The sequence below is a fragment of the Emydura macquarii genome, unplaced genomic scaffold (genome assembly GCF_026122565.2).
Source record: "Emydura macquarii macquarii isolate MOO-44397 ecotype Brisbane River unplaced genomic scaffold, CSIRO-AGI_Emac_v2 contig_1045, whole genome shotgun sequence".
Taxonomy (NCBI): Eukaryota; Metazoa; Chordata; order Testudines; family Chelidae; genus Emydura; species Emydura macquarii.
Window position 1 is genome coordinate 13,994,781 of NW_027131182.1, and position 23,895 is coordinate 14,018,675.

General features: G+C 43.2%; 1 protein-coding gene across 7 annotated transcripts in view; it reads left to right on the top strand.

Moving 5' to 3' along the window:
* NIPBL (NIPBL cohesin loading factor) overlaps positions 1-23,895 on the top strand; it is a 281,327-nt gene that overhangs the window by 178,570 nt on the left and 78,862 nt on the right. For 6 of the 7 annotated variants that reach the window (XM_067545538.1, XM_067545537.1, XM_067545543.1 and 3 more), the window contains 2 exons: positions 17,206-17,388; positions 23,695-23,895. In XM_067545538.1, coding sequence (XP_067401639.1) covers positions 17,206-17,388; positions 23,695-23,895 — 384 coding nt within the window. The remainder of the gene's footprint in view (positions 1-17,205; positions 17,389-23,694) is intronic. The other variant, XM_067545539.1, reaches the window with a different exon arrangement.

Here is a 23,895-nt window from a genome sequence, read left to right on the forward strand (position 1 = left end):
CACCCACAACTCTTGTGAAAGTCAGCACCTCTGAAAATGAAGCCATTTATCTAGATAGCTAAATGTTGAATGTCTTTGCTAATTTTTAGCAAATATTAGAAAAAATTGCTTTAATTTTTTTAGTAGAAGTTTACATTCAGCAGAAATGGATGGGAAAATTTCCTACTAGCCACAATTGAATTAATTTTTTTGGCTGTGAGGCAGTCAACACTTCTGATCTGCTTTCGGTGATTTTTCCACCTAAGAAAGTTTAACCTGTTGACTTCTATCTTTAAACTTGATCCTGTTCATATTCAATGGGTGTTTTACCAGTGACAATAAGGGGAAAAAGATAGGACTTTTCATTGCTTTCAGATTATTGCTTTTTCTTTTTCTCATGGTTTTGTTAGCTAAGTTCTTTTTTAAAAGTGTGTTTCACTTTTAAATATCTTTTTAAAATGACAAATGTTATCGTTTCAAGTTAGACCACCAATATTCCCCTGAAATTTAATTTTTAAAAATAGCTTCTTATTTTGCTGAATGTAATGATTATTTAAAATTGTATTAAAGAAAGGAATAAAAGGATTAGGTCTTAATTATTTGAGAGAGACTTTTGCCAAAATGTTAGTGAAAGGTGAAGGCAAGCAAAGAAACTCTCAATGTGCAAGTCAAAAGAGATGGAAATATTAAAAATCAGTTTTAAACTTAAATTCAGTACTGTTTAATAGGTTAAACTAAAGATGGGTTGTGGCTTTAAGGGACATCAATGAGTGGGAGAGAAAATGACAACATAGTGATTGATGTTCTGTATGTTTTAAAAGTCTCATTTTCCTCTTTATTTTTTACCATCTTTTCCAATTAAAAGTCGGTATATAACAGTTTGGGACAAAAGGAATAAACTACTTCTTCAAGTGTTTGCTCATGTCAATTCCAAATAAGTGTATGCGTGCTGCTTGCACAGTTGCCGGAAGGCTTTTCCTCTAGTGATATCTGTAGGGTCAGCTCTGGAGCCCGCCGGAGTGGCACCTTCATGTTTCCCTATGTAGGGCACTGTGAGTCCCCTGCCTCTTCAGTTCCTTCTTACCACCTGTGATGATTGGCCGGAATACTGGTTTCTCTTGCTTCGCAAGTTTCCTCTTTGTAGTGTTATCCACAACTATTATCTGTAAGTAGTTAGAATGGTGTTAAGTGTTTGTTTAAAGTAGATAAGAGTAGCTTTAGTTGATAGATTCCCTTAAGGGATCTCCCCTTTCCCTTTTCTTCCTGGGGCCGGGGCATGCCTTGGTTCCCTGGGTTTAAACCATGCGGGGCTTGCAAGAAACCCATACCCAGGAGTTATCCCCACACTAACTGCCTGAAGGATTTGCAGAGACTTTCGTCTGAGAATGAAGGAGAGGGAGCCAGAGGTTAAAATTTATACTCATGGAGGCAGCTCTCAGACTATCTCCGAGCTAATCCGAAACCTGTGTCCTACACCTCCACATCGATTCAGAGTGCGCTGGCATCCGTTGGAGATTTGATGCTAGGAAGGACTTTAGTTCAAGAGAATCTCGGCACCATGATGCATCACTGGCATCGAGGGACACTTCAAGAGCGCGGCACCGCTCGCAGTTCCATGGCCCATGGGAAAAGCAAATGAAGACAGACAAAGGACACTCACTGACGTCTAAAACATTTGGGTGCAAAGGCTCAAGAGGAGTGTGATCCATGTCAGGCCACTCAACTTCTACCCCAGTGGCTACAATGCCATCAACTCCAGCCCTGGCAAGTGGTCTGTTGAGTCTGGCATCTCTGGACTCTCCACCCAGGGAGTTTATAGAGGAGGACTTGCAGCTCCCTTCCACACCAGGAACATCTGAGGCTGCTAGGGAGCTTATCAAGTGCATGGCACTGCCACCCCAGGCTAGAAGGTGCACAGGAGCCAGAGCCCGCAGCACCGAAGAGTCGCTCTGTGCCTTCCAAGGGCAAGTCTTTAGTGATGCCCCGACAAACATCTCCCCGGCACTGATCATGGGCACCGAGGGGCACTGCGCTGCCCTGGTCCCCAAGGAACGATTGTTCAGAATCCAACTCTGAAGCTGAATCCCACATCTCTGGGCAAAGTTGGCACCGTGAGAGAGGGGCATACCATGGAATGGAGGCGGCTCATGTTTTTTCCTTGCCATGGCCACCTTAGTGGCAAGTTCTGACACAGTGGCCCTTTTGGACCCTATGGGCCTTCCATCAAGCCCAGGGGTCTTATTCGGGACATTCCCTTTCATTGACCTCTGGGAGTAGATATCAGCTGCCCTGTTCAGAGATCATACCTTAACCAGACACAGAGACTGGCACTGAATATGATGCTGCTTCTTGGTACCAAGCCAGATGTCAACCCCAGCAGCAAGCTCAAAAACTCGGCACCGTGGAACCCCCTGGGAGCAGAGAGTCAGGAGACAGTGTCAGTCAGAGTTTCATCCTTCTCATCCCCAGATGAGGCTGTCATGGGGTCCTCATTGGCACTGGTCATGGAAGATAGCAGGGCTCACCAGGAGCTCCTTCGTAGAGTTGCCCAAAACCTAGGCCTACAGGTTGAGTAGGTCTCCGAAGGAGAGGACCTATGACGAACATTTTAGCCCTGTCAGGACCAGTCAGGGTAGCCCTGCCGCTCATAAAAACCATCCAGAGCACAGCAAAGGCCCTATGGCAGATCCCAGCCTCCTTTTCCTCAACTGCTGAAAAGGTAGAGAGGAGGATCTTTGTCTCCTCGAAGGCCCATGAGTACTTCTACATTAACTTGCCTCCAGGCTCTCTGGCCATCGCAGCGACAAATATGAGAGACGGCAGGGTCAGCCACGGCCCAAGCCTAGGGGAAAGGAGGCGGAAAAGATGGATCTTTTTGGCAGGAAGATCTACTCCACTGGGGGACTCCAATTCCACGTTACAAACTAGCAAGTGATGTTGAGCAGGTACAGCTTCAATTTCTGGAGGCCATGATGAAATTTGTGGAATCCATCTCACCTGATTCCAAGAAGGAGTTCACATTCTGGTTGAAGAAAGCAAGGCGGTCTCAATGGCATCTCCAAGGAGCTCTTGATGCGGCCGACATGGTGGCCTGCACAATTGACTGGGGTAGCAGTGTGTCAGAGTTCTTGGTTCCAGGCCTCGGGCCTCCTCCATGAGCTCCAACAGATCATACAAGACCTTCTCTGTGAAGGTCAGACTTTGTTCTCGGAACAAACTGACTCAAGACTACATAGCCTCAAGGACTCCTGGGCCACCATCAAGTCCCTAGGCCTCCACATGCTGGCGCCACAGAGGAGGCATTTTAAGCCCCAGGTCCTTCTTCGATTTTTATCAACCTCAGAAGAGGCAGGACTTTGGTCACAAAAGGGGAAGGAATAATAGGAAGAAACCTCCTCAGCCCTCTACCAGCCATTGGGCAGGCCCGGCGAGACAACGCCTGGGGTTCAAACAAAAATTTTGAAGTGGCGCCTGAGGATGGAGCACCAACCCCAAACCCCAGACTTTCCTCCCTGTTTATTTCTAAACTGGTTATCTCACTTCTACTGCGTGTGAATTCAAATCACATCAGACTGCCGGATGCTACTCATGGTAGAACTGGGATACTCCCTCCAATTCAGCTTCCTCCCCCCTCACCCTCCCTGTCCCTCTTCAGGGACCCCTCTCATGAGCAATTTCTGATCCAAGAGGTGCAAATGCTCCTGCAGTTACAGGCAGTAGAAGAGGTTCCCTGGGAGCTGAGGGGAAAAGGGTTCTATTCCTGATACTTCCTAATCCCAAAAGCCAAAGGCGATCCGACTCATTGTGGCCTTATGAAACCTCAACAGGTTCATGAAGATGTTGAGGTTCTGCATTGTCTCTTTGGCCTCAGTTATCCCCTCTTTTGATCCAGGGGATTGGTATGCTGCCCTCTATTGGAAGGACACATTTCCATGTGTCAATCATCCTAAGACACAGAAGATTTCTTCTTTTTGTGTAAACAGGTCTCTCTGTCAATTCACGGTACTTTTGTTTTGGCCTCTTGGTGGCCCTCTGGCTGTTTACAAAATACATGGCAGTCGTGGCTGCGTTCCTCAGAAAGTGGAAAATACAGGTTTTTCCATATCTGGATGATTGGCTAATTAAGGGCTGCTCAAAAGATCAGGTGGAAATGGATGTGAGATTCATAAAGTCAACTTTTACTAAGTTAAGCCTCCTGGTCCAAGAGCAAATCTTTCAGAGGATGGAGTTCATAGGAGCAGTGCTAGAGTCAAACCAGTCCAGGGCTTACCTGCTGGACTCTCGTTTCCAAGTCATATGTTCCATCACAGAAGAATGGTAAAAGTACCTTACTACTATGGCCAGGAACTTCCTGAAACGTCTGGATCACCTAGCAGCATACACTTGCGTCGTCCAACATGCCAGGCTGTGTCTCAGATTCTTGTAGGCATGGATGGCCACGGTCTATCACCCTTCACGGGATCACATCGACTAAGTAGTTTCAGTCCCCCTATCTGTGTTGGAAATGCTCCACTGATGGCTCAATCCGCATTCGGTCTGTGCAGGAGTCCCCTGTGCCCCTCTGTCTCCATCTCTGACCTTGGTCACCGACACCTCATTGGTGGCCTGGGGAGAGGGGAGGCTCATCTTTGGTCCCAGGAAGATTTGTCAACCCACATCAATGTAAGGGACCTGAGAACGGTTCACCTCACATGTCAAACTTTCAGTACTCACCTGGAAGGAAATGCATGTCAGTAAGAACAGACAACACAACAGCAATGTTTTATATTAACAGACAGGTTGGAGCCGCTCCTTAGCACAATCTGTGGCATTTCTGCATAGCCCCAAAATTCACTAAGAGGCATCATATTGCCAGGAGCACAGAACACGCTTGGCTGATCACCTCAGCAGGTTGATATCCAACCACGAATGGTCACTTAGTCCGGACATGGTAAATGACATCTTCCAGAGATGGGGAATTCCCCTTATAGACTTATTTGCGACAAAGTCCAAGAGGAAGTGCATGCAGTTCTGCTCTTTCCAAAACCAGAATCTGTGGTCAATTGCAGATGGATTCCTCATCCAGTGGACAGGTCACCTGTTTTATGCATTTCCGCTGATCCAGAAGGTACTCCTGAAGGTCAAGAGGGACAGGTCCTCCTGGTTGCTCCGTCGTGGCTACACCAGCACTGGTAAACTATGCTCTGTGACCAATTGGTGGAGGCCCCTCTCAGTCTTCCACTAATACCAGACTTAATCACTCAGGATCACGGCCACCTTTGCCATCTTAACCTTGACTCTCTCCACCTCACAGCATGGAAGCTCCATGGTTGAACACTTTGGAGATGGAATGCTCGGAGCAGGTCAGAGAGAAACCATCTTGGCAGTAGGAAACCATCCAGAGCTTAAGGCTTTCACATAGGGGCCTCTCTACACAGTCTTCTTCAAAGACAAGACTTGTCTGTGCTCACACCCAGTTTTCTTTCCAAAGGTAGTGTCATAGTCTCACTCAAGCCAGGACATTTTTCTCCCAGTCTTTTATCCAAAACCACATGCCAACAGCCAGGAGCAGAGGCTTCATTAATTGGATGTCAGACAAGCTTTGGCCGTCTATAACGAAAGAACTAAACCCTTCAGAAAAATGATGCAGCTCTTTGTAGCAGCAGCGGACATAATGAAAGGTCTTCTAGTTTAATCTCAAAGGAGCTCTTCTTGGATCACATCCTGTATCAGAGTCTGTTATGACTTCGCAAAGATACCAGCCCCAGTGTTGACAGCTCACTCCACAAGGGCTCAGGCTTCCTCAACAACATTCTTAGCTCATGTCCCAGTCCACTACATTTGTCGGGCCGCAATGTAGTCATCCCATCTACATCTTTGCAGCACACTACACCATTACTCAACAAACTAGAGATGATGCGGCCATTGGTAGACTGGTGTTTCAGTCACTAGTGCATTGAACTTCAACCCCTTCTCCTGTGGGGCTGCTTCGGAGTCACTTACCTGGAATTGACATGAGCAAGCACTCGAAGAAGAAAAGACGGTTACCTAACCTTCAACTTTTGTTCTTTGAGATGTCGCTCATGTCCATTCCGAGATCCACCTGACTACCCCTCTATCAGAGTCAACTGGCAAGAAGGAACCAAAGAGGCGTGGGAGGTTGGCAAGGCCCTTGAATAGGGCACCATGGAGGTGCGACTCCAGGGGGCTCCAGAGCCAACCCTACAGATACCACTGGGGGAAAACCTTCCAGCGTGCACATACCTACTTGGAATGGACATGAGTAACACATCTTGAAGAACAACAGTTATAGATGGTTAGTAACCATCTTTTTTTTCTCACCGATATCTCAAAAGTCTGTGGAGAAAGTGTTATGTATAAGTGATTTATAAATGTAAGAAATAGTTCCATAACTATCTCCATTGAGGCATAATTTCACTTTCCATTTTGAAAACAAACATTTAGGAGGGTTTATGACTCAATTTTTAATTTGTTTAATCATAACACAGGGCATGACATATCTGTAGGTCGCATCAATTACAGAATCTAAACTTTCATATTAGATACTAATCCTTACATTTATGCAAAAACCAAAACAAAACAAAACCCAGCACCACACTTAGTAAATAAAAACTGAATTTCAAATGAATCAGAATTGATCATGAATCTGCCAACAGTTCCACTGGGTATACTGTTCAGGAACAACAATAGTAGTGAAGTCAGGCTAACAAAAAATAAATAAAATGAAATAACAATAAATTGTTTCACAGAATTGTGGCATTAGCTTTGCCAGGCATTGAAATGATCTATATAGGCCTGCAATCCTACTTAATTTTAAACAGAGTACTATTATATGATTTTGCACTTAATACATTTATTTCAAAGATCTCAAAACATTTTTCAAAAGTGGGTTGTACTGGCCTGATCTTACCAATAGGTAAATGTGAGAAGTTCAGAGAGGGACAGTAAGGAACCACCTTGTGGAAATGATTCCTAGTACTGTTCTTTAATTACTAGTGAAAAATGTCTCACTGGCTCCATTGGCATCCACTATACATGGAAGCTGTTACAAACAAACTCATGCTCTGCTGTAGGTGAGGTTTTTCATTGCATTCTGTTTAAAGGTCAACTATTCTAAATGCTCTAAAATCTGCATTTGTATCTGGATTGCCTAGAAATTTGCCTTACCTCATGGGGATACAAGTTTAGGGTCAATTAAGCAAGGCGTTCTCAAGATAAATCCCCTAAACAAACCCAGCATTTCATAAAATCAGCTGATTCTTCTAACTTTTTTGGGCACACCTGGCCTCAAACTGTGGCTGTAATCATCCCCCAAGTTATTTTAGTCATTTGGTTTTAGGCATGAGGGAGGTAATGTTGGAGGAGTAGGAGCAGCATAGGGGAGTCTGAGTGGTTGGTGGGATTATGGGTGATCAGAACAATAAGGCGAGTGTTGGAACAGTGCAGGAAAGAGTGGCGTGGAAAGAAGTGGATCAGAGATTTGCAGTGGGGAATGTTGAGTGGCCTCAGCTCTGTCCTCCCCAGGAACCCCGCATCCATCAATCATAGGTACTTATCTGCCCCCCATCAGTGTAATAGCTCAAAAACTTCAATATATTTATCCTCACAACAGCTCTCTGAGGTAGAGAAGTACTTTTATCCCCATTTTACAAATGAAGAACTGAGACACAAATGGCTTGTGTACACCGGAAGCTGTATTGGTATTAGATGAGGTATGAAATTATACTGATGTAGTTACCAGAATATCTTCCTGTGTAGACGCTCTTATTCCAGTGTAAGAGAGTGCCTTTCTCCAGTTTAGCTTATGTTGCTTTGAAAACAGGTTAAGAAGGGGGGAAGAGGGGGAGAAAGGTTTTGTCTACAAAGCAAGTTGCAGTGATATAATATCGCTATAAGGCTCTTTGTGGACACTCTTATTTCTCAATAAAAGTGGCCTAAGTGACTTGCCTCAGGTCACACAGAAAGTTTTTGGTGGAGCAGCGAAAGGTACCCAGATCTTCCCGCGTTGCAGGTTAGTGTCCTAACCACTGGACAATCCTTCCTCTGATGTGATTCCATGTTTGTCCCTCTTCAAAAATGTCTCCACTGACTCCATGCTAGTCCCTGGACTGTTTCTGCTTCCTTACCCTAGCTCCTTAACATCCAGGTCCCATGCTGATGCCTGCTTCTCCATGGAGAAGAGAGCTGAGAAGGGAGAATCAGGTTGTGATGGACAGGCGGAAGACAGGAGTTAAGGATATGATGCAGGGGCAAAGGAAGGACCAGAATATGCATACAATATATTCTGTGGCCAATGGTAATCATTGGCAAGGAGCCAGAAGCAATGGAGGGAGAGAGCTGGGCTGTGGTACATGCAGATACTGAGAAACTGTTTATTTTTTGAAACAAGGAAATTAAATGCCCCAAAACTTTATTAACACAAAGTTAAGGGTGCACAGTAGAGCCTTGTGGAACCTTGTGGCTAAATATAAACCTCTGAAAACCAGGAAATGAAGCATTAAGGTTCGCACCAGCCCCACGATGCAACCTTAATTCTGCCCTCTTTAAGCAATACCCCAACATGCTAACAACACATGTACTAGCACTCTGTCCCCACAGAATCTACAGAACAATTGAGAACAAAACACACAAGCACTGGAGGACAAAGTCTAACACATTCTCTCTGCTAAGGCAAAACTCAGGTTTATGTCAGGTGTAGCAAACAGGAGGAAACTGCACCTGGCTTATATTCAGATACTAACCCTATTCCACACAAACAACTCCAGACTCACTAAATGTTATCCCCTTTGCGCTGAAGATTCTTTGAGACATTGCCTTTACTTTCCCCTCTCTAAGCTCTGGAAACCATAGTTACCAGAATGCTGACAATCCCTCTGGCAAGAAGACGCTTTTATGCACCTCTTCTGACACAACCTACAAAATTCAGTGCTGAAATGAGGTGTACTTGATCCCTGAAGGTCCATATGTGTATCTTCTCATATTATAGCTCTGCCAGGCTGCTTCTGCTTCTACTAATCCCTTTTCCATTCAGTACAGCTATACATAATATAGTGAATGCAGCTAGAGTGCATGCCGCTAAATGCTGGAATTCAAATTGGTGGAACAGAATACAAACAATGGCACATTCTCTTAATCCTTACAGCTACCTTTTATAGATTCATAGATTTTAAGGCTAGAAGGGACAGTAGACCATCTAATCTGATCTCTTGTATATCTCAGGCTAGAGAATTTCATCGTTACTCCTGTATTGAGCCTGTTAATTTGTGATTGACTAAAGCGTCTTTTTAGAAAGTCTTGGTTTGAAGACATTCACCACTTTCCTTGATAGTTTGTAAGTCTTTACACCCTTATGGAGCCATTCCCAGTGGCTGTTGCCATCTCCAGCTGAGGTAAAGTTAAAGTTGCATTGCAGTGTGTGTCTTAACTCTTCATTTCCTGGTTTATAGTGGTTTAAATTTAGCCACACCATATTCTGGAATGTAACAATGCACAAGCAGTCTTTGCAATCTTATCTCTGGGTTAACTAAGTTTTGGGACATTTAATTGTACAGTGGGCTTTTGATCGTTTTAAATAAAATAAAGATGCCAACAGACAGAATGCTATAACCTGGAGGATTTTGGATCGTATTATTGAATAGTGTAAATAAAGGAAGGTGAGGGAGCCAAGTTATTCTATCTTCGAGTGATTGCTCAGATCCATTCCAATATAGGTGAATGCATGCCCCGTGCACTAGTTCTCGGAACTTTTTTCCCCTTAGCAAGCCCCGTAGGGTCAGCTCAGGCGCCCCCTGGAGTACCATGCTCATGCTGCGGTACATAGGGTGCCGCCGACCCCGCGGGCCCTCAGTTCCTTCTTTCCGCCTGTGACGGTTGCTGGAACATCTGCCTCTTGCTTCAGCAAGTAGCATCCCCTTTGTGCATGGACTGTTGTTTAATAGACTGTTAGCGCTAAGTATAGTGTTTTAAGTAGTGTTAAGTAGTTAGATAGTAGCCCTCAGGGGCTTCAGGTTGGGCCATGCCTGGCTCAACCGGCTTCAAAGCCTGCACCGTGTGTGCGAAGGCTTTCCCCGGGAGTGACCCTCACGACCACTACCTCTGCTGCCTCGGAGAGCAGCACAGAAGAGACAAATGCCGGATTTGTAAGGCCTTCAAGCCCCACACGCAAAGGAAAGAGACGTGCGCTTGTAGGCCATCCTTATGGAGTCTGCGCTTTGGCCAGACTCGGAACCGGCGCCTCCTCGGTGCAGAGTGCTCCATTGGCACCGACCTCGAATCTCCAGGGCCTGGCACTGAAGCGCTGCAAGGGGAAGGACACCGTGAGCCGGGACTCCCCCACACCGCCCATCCAGTCTGGGGGAGTCAGGAGATGCCCCAGCCACGTGCCGCGGAGATTACTCCGGCACCGGCATCTCCGCGCAGGGAGCCTCCCCCAACTCCTTGGGGTGGAGGAGCGCTCCTGCAAGGACCATCGATGCCGGAGGCGTTTTCCGCGGCACGCGCCTTTGGGCATGCTCACGTCTCCATCCCCGCCCTCGGCCAAGGGCACAGGGACCAGCGTCTTGGGGTAAACCCATGCTGGGTGGCCCCGGTGGGTGGCAGAGACAGGAGTCGAAGTCTCCCCCCAGACGGTCATGGAGGGTAGAGAGTGTGGGCTCCCCTCCCACCTCTGACACTGAGTCGTCGAGCTCCTCGACATCGAGGGTGGCCGAGAGGCTCATGCGCGAGGCGACGCCACTCCACTCCAGTTCTGCCTCGTGCAGGGGTCGCAGCTCCAGTTCTCGCTCCTCACTAGCGAGTCCTGCTCGGTGCCAGTCGACATCCCCAGCGCGCACCCCGGCAAGCACATGGCTCCGGTCCCGATCCCCGGCGTGGATCCCGGTGCCCGCCGAGACCAGTCGTCGATCGCCGCAGCAGCTCTCGGCACTGGCTGCTTCAGCTTCGGCGCTTCGTAGCCAGTCACGCTCTACACAGTACCGGCGGCACCGCTCCCAGTCCTGAGGTGGAAAGTGTCGCCGCAAAACACCAAGGCGGAGGAGGCGGTCATCTAGCTCCTATAGTAGCTCGTCCCCCTGACAGCACCGTAGACGTCGGCACCGGCGGTCGTCGTCATCCTCTCGGAGCCACTCTCCTGTCAGGGGCAGTAAGTGGAAGTCCAGTGGCTCTGGGTCCCAGACCCACCACCAGGTGTCCCAGTCGGCACCAATGCCAGCACTGGTGTGGCCGCAGGGTCCATGGCAGTGGCCATACTGGGGGCCTTGGGGTCCCTAATTGGGCCAGGCCCCTACGTCAGTCCACTCGTCAGTGGCCCAACCAGACCCCCCCACCCCCCGGCAAACCAGCTGGACAAGGGCCATCCCTCTGAGGAGGGATCGGACCCTGAGGAGGGTCCCTCCACGGGGCCTCTCCCGCAGTCCTCCTCCTCGTCCCCAGACAATGTGGCCGCCAGGGACCATAGGGCACTGCTGCCCAACTTCCGAGCTCACCAAGAGCTGCTCAAGAGGGTGGCGAGCAACCTAAACTTGGAGCTGTTCAAGGAGATGGTGGAGGAGGAAGACCCCCTCTTCGGGGTGTCGGGGGCGGCAGGCCATCAAGGGTGGCCTTACTGGCACATGAGAGGGTCTTAAATTTGGCCAAGGCCCTCTGGCAGACCCCTGCCTCGGTTGCCCCTACCTCAAAGGGCGCTGAAAAAAAGTACTATGTGCCCGCTGAAGGGTTTGAGTACTTATATAACCACCCTACCCCGGGTTCACTGGTAGTGGATGCTGCCAACCAGCGGGCCCAGGGTAACACCCCTAAGAACAAAGATTGTAAAAAGTTAGACCTGTTTGGCCACAAGGTTTATTCGATGGCAACCCTGCAGCTGAGGATCGCTAACCACCAGGCACTCCTCAGGAGATATAATCTTAACCTCTGGTACTCACTGCAGAGGCTTGCAAAGATCTTACCCCAGGTGTTACCCCAGGATCAAGCAGCGGACTTCACTACCATGATTGAGGAAGGCGCTGCAGTGGCAGGAGCGGCCTTACAGATGGCCAGTGACACAGCAGATTATGCCAGCAGGGCCATGGCTTTGGCCATTGTCATGCACTGCTGCTCCTGGCTATAGTCGTCAGGGCAGTCCCAAGAGGTCCAGCAAGCAATTCAGGATCTGCCCTTCGATGGCGCTGGCCTCTTTTCGGACAAAACCGACGACAAACTCCATGCCCTTAAGGATTCAAGGCCCATACTGCAATCCCTAGGGCTTTACACCCCGCAGGCCTCGAGGCGTCAGTCTCAGCCTCAGACCCAGTGACAGCCTCAGCCTCCCCTGAGGCAGCCCCCAGACCCGCTCAGCCCAGGAGGGGTCGGGACTGGTACCGCTACCGGGCGCCTAACCGCCGCGATTGCTCGGGCTCATCAGCGGGGCCCCAGCAGGGCCCAGGCAAGGGTCAAAATAATAAAAAGCCATTTTGATGGTGTGCACGAGGGTGGCACTCTTCCTTTTCCCCTGTATCTCGCCCGGCCCTTTGCCCACAGACTCCAGCCGTACTACATCGAGTGGCAAAACTTCACCTCGGACTGCTGGGTTCTCGGTGTTGTCCTCAGGAGCTATGCTCTCCAGCTTACGGCCTTCCCCCCACACTCCCACCCTTACCCCGTCCCTCTTCAGGGACCCCTCTCACAGGCATCTCCTCACACAGGAGGTCTACTCTCTCCTCCAGCTAGGGGCTGTGGAAGAGGTTCCTCCACAGGAGAGGGGAAGGGGATTTCGTTTGCCCCCAGGGTTTTTACAAAGTGTATGGCAGTGGTGGCGGCCCATCTGTGCCGCAGAGGGGTCCAGATATTCCCATACCTGGATGACTGGCTGATCTGGGGCAAGTCCAGGGCCCATGTAAGGAACAGTCTGGAACTCACTTGTGCAACATGCACCAGACTGGGGCTGCTCATCAACGAGCAGAAGTCCGTTCTCACCCCGGTGCAGCGCATAGATTTCATCGGGGCCACCCTGGATGCCACCCAGGCCAGAGCCTTCGTCGCTTCGAGGCGATGGCTGCCATAATCGACAATATGTACAGGTCCCCCACGACGACAGCCAAGCACTGCCTCCAGCTGTTGGGACACATGGCAGCCTGTACATATGTGGTGAGGTTGGCTTGCCTCAAACTCAGGCCTCTCCAGGTGTGGCTGACCTCGGTGTTTAAGGCACCCCTTAAACAGAGTAGTCACGGTTCCCACGCAAATACTGACTTCTCTGAACTGGCAGAAGGACCCAGGGGAGGTATTGAAGGGAGTTCCCTTCAGAGACTTGACACCATCATTAACCCTGATTACAGGCGCCTCGGATGTGGGCTGGGGAGCCCACATCAGCGGCAACCTGAGTACCCAGGGGCTCTGGTCGCCAGACGAGAGGTACCTCCACATCAATGTTCGGGAGCGCAGAGCAATCCGCCTGGCCTGCAAGGTTTTCCTCAGATTTCTGAGGGACAGAATGGTGCAGGTCCTTATGGACAACATGGCGGCCATGTTCTATATGAACAGGCAGGGGGGAGCGCGCTCCTTGGCCCTTTGCCAGGAGGCCATTAGACTTTGGGACTTTGCGGTGAGGCACAACTTCCACAATCTGCCTCTCACCTCCCGGGGGTCAGGAAATACGAGGCGGATCACCTCAGCAGGTCGTTTCTACCCCGACACAACTGGTCACTACACCCGGAGGTGATAAGTTTTATCTTCTGCAAGTGGGGTGTTCTCCAACTGGACCTGTTCGTGTCGTCCTGGAACAGGAAGTGCCCGAGGTTCTGCTCACTTCGGGGTTGCGAGCTGGGCTCCATCTCCGATGCGTTCCTTATAGAATGGACGGGGACCCTGATGTATGCGTTTCCCCCCATTCTGCTGCTGCCCAAAGTCCTCTTGAAGATCAAGAGAGACAAGGTGGACATTATATTGATCGCCCTAGCTTGGCCGAGGCAGCACTGGTTCAGCATGTTGCTATTTCACAGCACTTATTCAGAAAAAGTCTTGGATGCCAGCCTCCCCACATACTTTTTTAGTATTTCTCACATACGCTATTATTTAATCTTGGATCACAGAAGTGATATTTTATCTAGGAAATATTATACTTGGATCTGCCAAAGTTTTAGCATCTTTTACAGACAAGTTTATAACACACATCCTGTTTGTACTGTAAAATGGAACTAAGCTTTAACCATATTGGGGGCAAGCATGTTCTCACAGGATTCACTAACGTAAGTAACTATAATGTAGTTAGGACTTTACAGATGTCCTGTAGTAAGTTGTTGTAAATAGTACACCAGTGTTTTAATTTTTGATAAGTGTGAAAAGCGATGGTTTGTATCTTACAACATATCAGTGTTCAGAATTTTCTTGTTTACTATGGTGTCCTGTAAAATACATACACATAAAATGTCTTTATATTTTAAAAAGTAAAGATTCCCAAGTATTAAGTATAAAGTATCTTGGTAAAATTATGAAGTTTCATTTAACTTATTTTTGATTGTTACAAATATATTGTAGTGCACAAATTATAAAAAAAAAAAAAAAAAAAGGCTTAACATGCATGGTAGCTAATACCTTAAAGGGACTTAATCAACGTAACCTAATCAATTTCAAAATTTAAATAGAGTTTGATAGTTCATCTGCCCCTGCCGCCTCCTGTCAATTTTTGTGGTTTTAAAAATCTTTTCTAAAGAAAACTGCAAAATGTTTTCTCCTCCCATACTACTATTCAAAAAGGCACATAAATTAGAGGAAAAAGCGACTGACTGCAATGTGCAAACAGTAAAACTAACTGTACATGAAGTGCTATCAAGTGCAAAAACTAAACAAACAAAACAGTTTATCCTCCATTTTTTTAATCTTACATGTTTTAGGAAATAAAAATTGTCACACTGAAATGTGATTTTTAAGTTGGGTCCCCCTTCAAGTTTTTATAAGTATCCTGTAACTTGAAGCAGAGCAAAATAATTAGCATGTGCTTTGTAGACTAGTGCTTGTTGCCATAAAACTAATTTCTTAAGCATAAACTTAAATTTTCCAAGTGTTTTTATATGAACCTGAACAAATGAGGCTCTGTATTGATAATAAACTTTACTCTCCTTAAAAGAATTTGGTGAGAAATGATTCCTACAGAGCAGACCATATCCTGTTGAATGCAACAAGAAAGAAAATACTAAAAACTGAGTTGCAAAAACATGAAAAATTAAGAAGCTTACTGTTTTAGGGGGGGCCCTTAGAGTCATATATGCATAAACTGTTAATAAATGTCCTGGCCACAAATTGAGTCTGAATCTTTACAGCCCTCACCTGCTGAAGAAAATGTGCACATACATGCTTGAAGAAACTCTGTGGAAGAAGCAAAAACCTTAACGATGACCTATAAAGATTTTTTAAAAATTGCTGTTTACCCCCCCTTTTTTGTTGTTTTATGCTGTATGAAGAAGGCCTGAAATAATTTTGACAAAACAGTTGGGCGAGTTTTTTACATTAGAAACTCAAGCCTTGTCTACCTTAGTGCTGGCACTTCAATAATTAGTGAAAATATAACATCACAAGAGATTGAAAGCTGTACAATTGGGAAGGAATGGATTTTTAGTTCGACTATTTAAAACTTTTTCATTTGTTTTAAGTAACTAACGCTCTCTAACTGACATTGGGGAAATTCATGTAATCTCTTTACTTACTAAAAAAAGAATAATGCTGTAAAATCAGGGAACACATATTGATATATGTAAATGGTTTTTGGCAGGGGAAAAGAAAAACTAAAATATTAAAATAATGATAATTTAGATGTTTATATATCATAAACAAGCAAAACAAGGCACAAGCCCTGTTTCATAAATCCTTTGCAAGTCCATCTAAAATCTGCAAATTATGTTATGAAATTTAAAATTTATGTGACTTAAAAATTAACTGGGTATTTTAGATGATGGAAGTTTTGTCATGCCAGCTATGCAGATCATTACTGAGGATTTTAACTGATCCATCTCCTTTTCCATTTCACTCACGAAGCGGTGTATCTTGCTAATCATTAATATTATGGTTACAAATTTTCATAATACATACAAGCAAAGACTAAAAATAAAATTAAAAATAGCATCATCAAGCTATATGTCTAACTTCTAAATCACACAATCTTAATGCAACTCTTGTTCTTGTCTCCTGCCATCCTTTGTCTTCCTCCCATAATTGCTTTTTGTCATGCCTTTATTTACACCATAATTCCCTAAAGATTTTGCACATACTTTTTGCACTAAGAGTAGAATTGTTGACTTCAATGAGGCTACTCAGTTCATAAATATATGCATCGGTATAAATATATGCAGGATTGGGGCCTTAGAACCAGTGCTGAAGCATAACAGTTGGTCTTTGAACTAATTTGGTTTCCCTGGCTGATTGTCAATAAATATATATGTGACCCTCCCTGGAGAAGAGTGCCTTTAGGAAGTCCTATCATTATATAAGCCAAACAACACTACCAAAATGCGTTATGACAATGATGTGATGCTACTTAATCTCTCTGGTACTGTGAGGAATATTACTAGAAAATAGTGTACTTCTATTTGCTGTTTCTTTTTATTTGATACAGAATCAATCACTGTAATTTTAAAAAAATATTTATGATAAGCTTAAAAAAAAAAGCAACAAAAAAACCTCTGTAATAGCCACAAAAATTTTATATTTCCACATAGGAAACCACGGAGGTGTGCTAGTCAGCTGGCCTTATTTTAAGAGTATCTATCTTACAAATTCTGATTGCTTTTGTCTCCACCTGCTGATATAGGAAAGGAATCCTCTTATGTGCTCTGGTAAAGGAGATGTTGCAGAATAAGTAGAAATGTGACCATGATGCATATTGAATCTTGAGTTAGCCTTGTATTTTTTTTAAACACTTCTGCAAATTTGGAGAACCAACTGAAGTAAGACCCTGTTTAGCTGGAGTAGGGGAAGGGTGTCTGAAGGTCGTTGGCTGAATTTGTATCATGTATAGGTTGGTAAACATTTTTTTAAAGTACATTTGCAAGAGAAGCAGTATGATAATTTTAATTGACATTGAAATTAACAAAATAGAAAATTTTAGAAAGAGGATTTCATGTCATCAAATAGTTTGAAGTATATCGAACTATGGGATATTTAGTGGGTATTCTATTAGAATTAGTCCTGAGAAAGGACTACAGCTTTGGGCCTTCACTGTTCAGATTCACATTTATTCTTCTTACTCTTCATTAATAGGTAGCATAGATCAGTCAGTGTTAAAGGAGTTGCCTCCTGAGCTCCTGGCAGAAATTGAATCCACCATGCCACTTTGTGAACGTGTGAAAATGAACAAGCGCAAACGTAGCACAGTTAATGAGAAACCAAAATATGCTGAGATCAGTTCTGATGAAGACAATGACAGTGAAGAAGCTTTTGAATGTAAGTAGTACATCATTCTATTACTACTAAACAGCAGGATAACACTTTGTTCTTGCTAATAGATTTCTTATCTGACTCATCTAATCAATATAAGAACAAGTTAAGTTTGGGGTCCAGATAACTTGTTCATTGGGTAACTTATTTTTAAGAAAAATTACTAGATCTAAGTTTACCACTCAAGATGAATAGGTAGCTAGTCAGGCTTCTCTACCTCATCCTATATGTATGGCAAAATATCTTGTAGACTTTTTCACTTGTTCTGCTGGACACTTTTAGACTCAGGTTAAAGAAATGATCATTTTAAAAAAAGGCTGAGAAGTTTTACATGGATAGTATTCTATATGAAAATGTTGAAAAAATAATATAATGAATTTGGTGACCATCCACACTTTAAAATTGAATATTTATTGTCGTTTCACCCATACATACACTTGAGTTCTAGTGTGATTTTTAGCAGTCAGTGGATTCAAACTCCTTGTGTTGCAGTGTAATGCGACATACTATCTTAAAAATTAGTTTTGTAAATTCTCATGTCCCTTCCATGTCTGTCAGGCTGAATTGGGGAATGTTCCCCTTCTCCCTGGAGCACTGGAGGCAGACTAATAGATTTGGCTGCATACAGGAGCTAGCTCAGTGAGTGGTCTGGAGTTGAGCAGACCAAGCAACTTTCCTTTTGATGTGCTTAGGAATTTTTTTTAAGCCTCAAAAAAGAAAAAACACAAACCAACCTGTCAGTTTTCCTAACTGGAAACACAAGAAAAAAAAAGTGGAGACTTTTGGGCTTTTCTGCCCAGTGGGTTTCTTAGACCCAGTCCTTCTTGGACTGCCTCATCCTCTGGGGGTATAGGGCATTCTCGCTTGGACAAATCAGAATTACTTCTAGTTCTAACAGTTCTTGAGATATTGAAATCAGCCCTGAATGGACCTGCACTGGGGGAGGAGATGCAAGATGATCATCCAAATTATATATTATGATCTGATATTGTGTGAACTACCAGTGCCAGAAAATGGCTATACATCACTGGAAAAGAAGTCTTTTCCCAGTTTCCAGTGATGTATAGCATTACATTGTATTTATGGTGGTTCATGAGTTCAGATCCTAAGTTGTGGGTTAACTTTGGAAGAGTAACTGTACAAATGGCATCCGCTTTCTTAGCAGATTAATTCCCTATTAATATCTGCTTTTGCCACCAGTACAGTACTAGAGGGGAAGAATCCCACTGCTCTTCCTAATATATAAAGATGGCTCATGTGAAATAATCATTTTTAAATGGTGGAGTCTTTCTACCATAGGCAATGTAAGTTTCCCATCAAACCCAATCAGACTCATAAAGTTTAGACAATGGTTAGCCTTTCTTAAGACACCAAAAGGTAGAAAGTAAGTAACCTGGCTTTTTCCATCTCAAGTTCTCCTGAGAAAGATATGCAACACTCACAGAAAAGACAATTTAAAAGTGAAGACCCTCTCAGAGGTCTTTCTCAGGAAATTCAAAAGGAGCACCTTTGAGTGAATTTAATGTGAGGTTGAGCTCCAGTGGGTCTGAGACACCACAAACTAGAGACAATCCTGTCAGCTACTCTAAAAGAGAAATCTCAGCACATCCAGATGGAAACCCAAAGAGGAGTACTATACCTTTTTTTCTTAAAGACACTAGTGTCTGCTGCTGTGACCATCATGTACAGAATCTTGAGGCACTCTGCTATTAATCTTCATAATGGCAAAAGGTTAACAGAGGGTTGCCTCAAGATTCCATGTTAGGTTCTGTGTTGTTTAATATATTATGGAAAGGGGGGTGGAGCTGAGAGTGAGGTAGCTAAATTTACAGATGATGCAAAGTTACTTAAGTTTGTCAAGATCAGAAAAGATTATGAGGAATTTCAGAAAGACCTGAAAAAGTTATGTAAAGGGGCAACATAGTGGCAAATGAAATTCAATGTTGATAAATACAAAGTAATGCACATTACAAAGAAAAGTTTAAACTACTCATACACCTTACAGCCTTCAAAATTAACTGTATCTACCCAAGAAAGGGGCCTGGGTTTCATTGTAGAAAGTTAAGTGAAGATCTCTACTCAATGTACAGCTTACAGTCAAAAAAGCTGTTAAGATTCCTAAAGAATAGGATGGTGAATAATACAAATATTCTTACAATGCTTTATAAATCAGTGGTGCATCTGGAGTACTGTGTATGGAACTAGTCATACCATTTCAGAAATGATGTTGCAGAATTAAAGGGGATTCAGAGAACAGATCAAGAATGATCAAAGGCATGAAAAAACTGGTATGAAAAGAGGGAGTGAAAAAATTGGAACTGTTCCCTTACAATGGAGATGAATAAGCGGGGATGTGATGAAAGTATATAAAGTAATGAATTGTGAAGAGAAGGCAGACTGAGAAATTCTGTTTTTCCTTTCTGCTAACACAAAAGCAAGTGGATATTCAATTAAATTAAAAGGTGGGAAATTCAAAACTGATAAAAGAAAATATTTTTTCACACAACTTGGATTAAGCTGTACAACTCATTGCGATTGGATGTTGAGGCCAAAAATTTAACAAGATTAAAAAATGCATTGAATATTTATATGGCTATCAGGAATATTCAGAATTATAATTAACAGTATTAATTCTGGAAGGGATATTAAACCTGTGTTTCATGGCTTATGCCAAACTTTACTCTTATTGATCAGGATGAGACCTAATATGGGGGCAAATTATCCTTCATATGCCTACTACAGGGTCCTTACATCTTATTCAGAAGTATCTGGTACTTTAAAACTGGTGGGAAACTTTTTGTTTAAAGTTTTTTTTGACAGAAAATGCTGAAAGTTTTGTTCCAGAAAAAATTTGTTTTGCGGAATACCAAAGTTTTGTTTTGAGATTTTATTTTATATTTTTGTTTTGCATATTTATATTATTTTTACATTATTTTATCATGTCAGTAGTTGTGGTGCATAATATATACTACTACTGACATCATAATGATAGCTGAAATATTCTATTTTTGTTTTCTTTTATTAAAATTCTTGTGGGGAGCTGCTACTTAATACTGATTGAGCTAGAAAAGAAGATAAAATGTTTGTCAATACTAAGTAGTGGCTGCCTTCATGGTTTTAAAACATTAAAATTAAAAATATATTTCAACTATTATGTCATATTATGACATCAGTCCTAAAGCATACTATATTATTATTATAACTGATACGCTATGAAATGTGAAAATAAAAATTTAAAAAGAAACTACATTTCAGAAAGTCAAAATGAAATTTTGTTCCCGTTTTGTGCTGAAAACAAATTTTGAAATGTCAATATTTCCTGCAGACCAGAAATTCTGATTTCTGTCCGGCTCTAACAATACTATCAGTGTAAGTTATAGGATACTGGCTAGATAGTCTGCAGAACTTTTACTACTAGTGATGATGCATATCCCAGTGAAGACCTTTCCTGGTTTTCAGATCCCAGATTGATTTGCAGGAAGCCAGGTTAAATTACATATTTATTTGCCAAATGAGCAAAATTTGATCTGGAAATTATCAATGGACGAATGCCCTTTTTAGAGTCACATCTCAGAGAAAACCTATACTATAACATGGGCTTGTCTAGATGAACAATTAGTATACAGTAAGCTAGTGTTTAAATCTATAGCTCACTAACATGCTGCACACTCAGTGTTTGTGTGGACCCTGATGCCCTGCACTTAAAGTTCCCTAGTTTGCACAATCACTAGAACTACTGGTCTCTCAGGCCAGGTGAAAACACAGGCCGCTTAGCAAAAATTCTGAGTGATTTTCAGCATCAAACATCTTAGGATAGGTCCTCTGCTGCTCAGTGGAGAGGGAATAAGTATGCTTATTAAAATACAAATCCCCTGCAGTACAAATTTCAAAACAGCATATAAGATGTGTAATATGCAGCTCTTGAAATCTTCCCTTAAAGCTTGCTTTCATGCTAAAGAAAAATACTGTTTACAAAACATACTTAATAAACATTAAAGCTTAATTGAAAGTTAGGCATTGGCCCCTATGGAGCATCAGGAACTTACTTCCATTTAGGTAAGTCAGCCTCAAAATGAAGTAAGATCTGATACTAAGAAAGAACAAAATAGATTTTTGTAAACTTCTGGAATTAGTGGAGTTCACCTGACTCCACAAAACGTTTTGAGACTCTTGAAAAGGTGATGTGTTGTCTTTTTTTTTTTTTTTTTTTAAATCAGCAGTTCAGGTTTATACAATGTCATTCCTTTAAGAGATGACAGAGCCTGTACAGTCCCCCAACCACTTATTTCCCTCATCCAATAGTTCTTCCAACTTTCAAGTATCCCAGATTGCTTTTTTTGTCTCCAAGTAGTTTCATGGGCAATTGCTTTGCTAGCTTTCCACCACTACCATACGCGCTTTCAACCATTTTTATCAGTTCCGTAAGTGCGCCAAACCACACTTGGAATTAAACACTTTTCAGCTATTTGGATTTCTACCAGAGCTTGGTTAGCCTGAGGGATATTTCTCTTATTGTCAGTTCGTCTGGCTACTGTTGCTGTCTATGGTTTCAGCCACAGTCTCATTCTCTCGCTGTGGGGTTCTGCCTTTAGCTTCCTTCTTTTAGCTACTCACCTTCAGAAGACTGAATTTTGTGTAATGCATCACAGTGAAAATTTAAAAAATCCTAAGGCCCAGTTTAGTAAAGGTATTTAGGCATTGCTGCTCTCGACAGTCAATGGGATACAAGAATAGAAGAATGGCCATAGTGGGTCAGACAAATGTTCTATCTTGCCCAGTATTCTGTGTTTTGACAGTAGACAGTTCCAAAAGTTTCAGAGGGAACGAACAGAACAGGCAATCATCAGAGGATGGATCATTTGTTGTCCAGTCCAACCTTCTGGCAGAGGGGCTTAGGGACACCCAGAGTCTGGGGTGGCATCCCTGACCATCTTGGCTAATAGCTATTGAAAGACCCATACTCCATGGACTTAGCTAATTTTTTTTAACCTAGTTATGCTTTGGCCTTCACAACATCCCCTTGCAATGAGTTACACAGTTTCACTGTGTGTTGTGTTTAGAAGTACTGCTGCCTATTCATGTCATCAGGTGACCCCCTAGTTCTTGTCAGAGGATAAATAACACTTCCTTATAAACTTTCTCCGTAACAATCATGTTTTTATAAACCTGTATCATACCCCTCTTAGTCATCTCTTTTCTTAACTGAACAGTCCCAGGGTTTTTAATCTCTCCTCTGTTCCATACCCATAATCATTTTTGTTGACCTTCTCTGTACGTTTTCCAGTTCTAATAAATCTTTCTTGAGATAAAGCAGCCATAATGCATGCAATATTCAAGGCGTGGGCGTACCAGAGATTTTGTATAGTGCCATTATGATATTTTTTGTTTTATTATCTATTCCTTTCCTAATGGTCTTTGACTGCCACTGCACCTTGAGTAGATGTTTTCAGAGAACTATCCATGGTGACTCCAAGGTCTCCTTCTTGAGTGGTAACACCTAATTTAGACCCCATCCTTTTGTATGTATAATTGGGATTATGTTTTCCAATATGTATTACATTGCATTTATCAACATTGAATTTCATCTGCCATTTTGTTGCCCGGTTACCAGTTTTGTGACTCTTTGCAGTCTGTTTTGGACTTAACTATGTTGGGTAATTTTGTGTCATTTGGAAATTTTGCCATCTCACTGTTTACCGCTTTGTCCAGATCATTAATGAATATGTTGAACAGCACTGGTTTCCTAAGTACCTAAATCCCTTTTAAAAATGAGATTTAGACCACTAAATCAGTTAGGCACTGTGATGGCGAGCACGGCAATGCCTAAATACCTTTAAAAATATGGTCTTAATGGATTTAAGCTCCTAAATCCCATTTTCAAAAGTGACATAGGCATCTAGAACTCCAAGTCTCATTGAAAGTCAGTGAGAGTGGGGTCCTGGAAGCCTAATGAAAATGGGACTTCTGAAAATTTTATCCTACAACTTTCCCTCAGATTAGGAAGGAATGAAAATTGTTCTTATCTTGTGTCTCTCCCTTATTCAGTTTAAAGAGGCAGGCATCCCGAGTAAGTATTTTAAAAATGTAACTGAATTTCACTGGCTCTTCTTGTGTCAGGTAGGGCTTTATACATTCTTCAAAAATTATTATTAGGATCAAGGTCATGGTTGGGTTTTTAATGTTACAGGTTTATAATGCACATTTGCTTAATATAACAACAGTACACAATTTTTTTTAAAACTTGTAAGTCATTCTGTTAGGTAAAAAATGTGGAACTTCAGTGTATCTAATGAAAACTTACTTCATTTCTAGCTTCTCGGAAAAGACATAAAAAGGACAGAGATGATGATAAAGCTTGGGAGTATGAAGAGCATGACAAGAGAAGTTCTGGTGATCATAGAAGAAGTAGCAATAATGAAGGAAGGAGGACTTCTGGTAGTAGCCGTTATCGCAATCGTACTCCAGAAGACTCTGACATGGATGATTATTCTCCTCCTCCTAACCTCAGTGAAG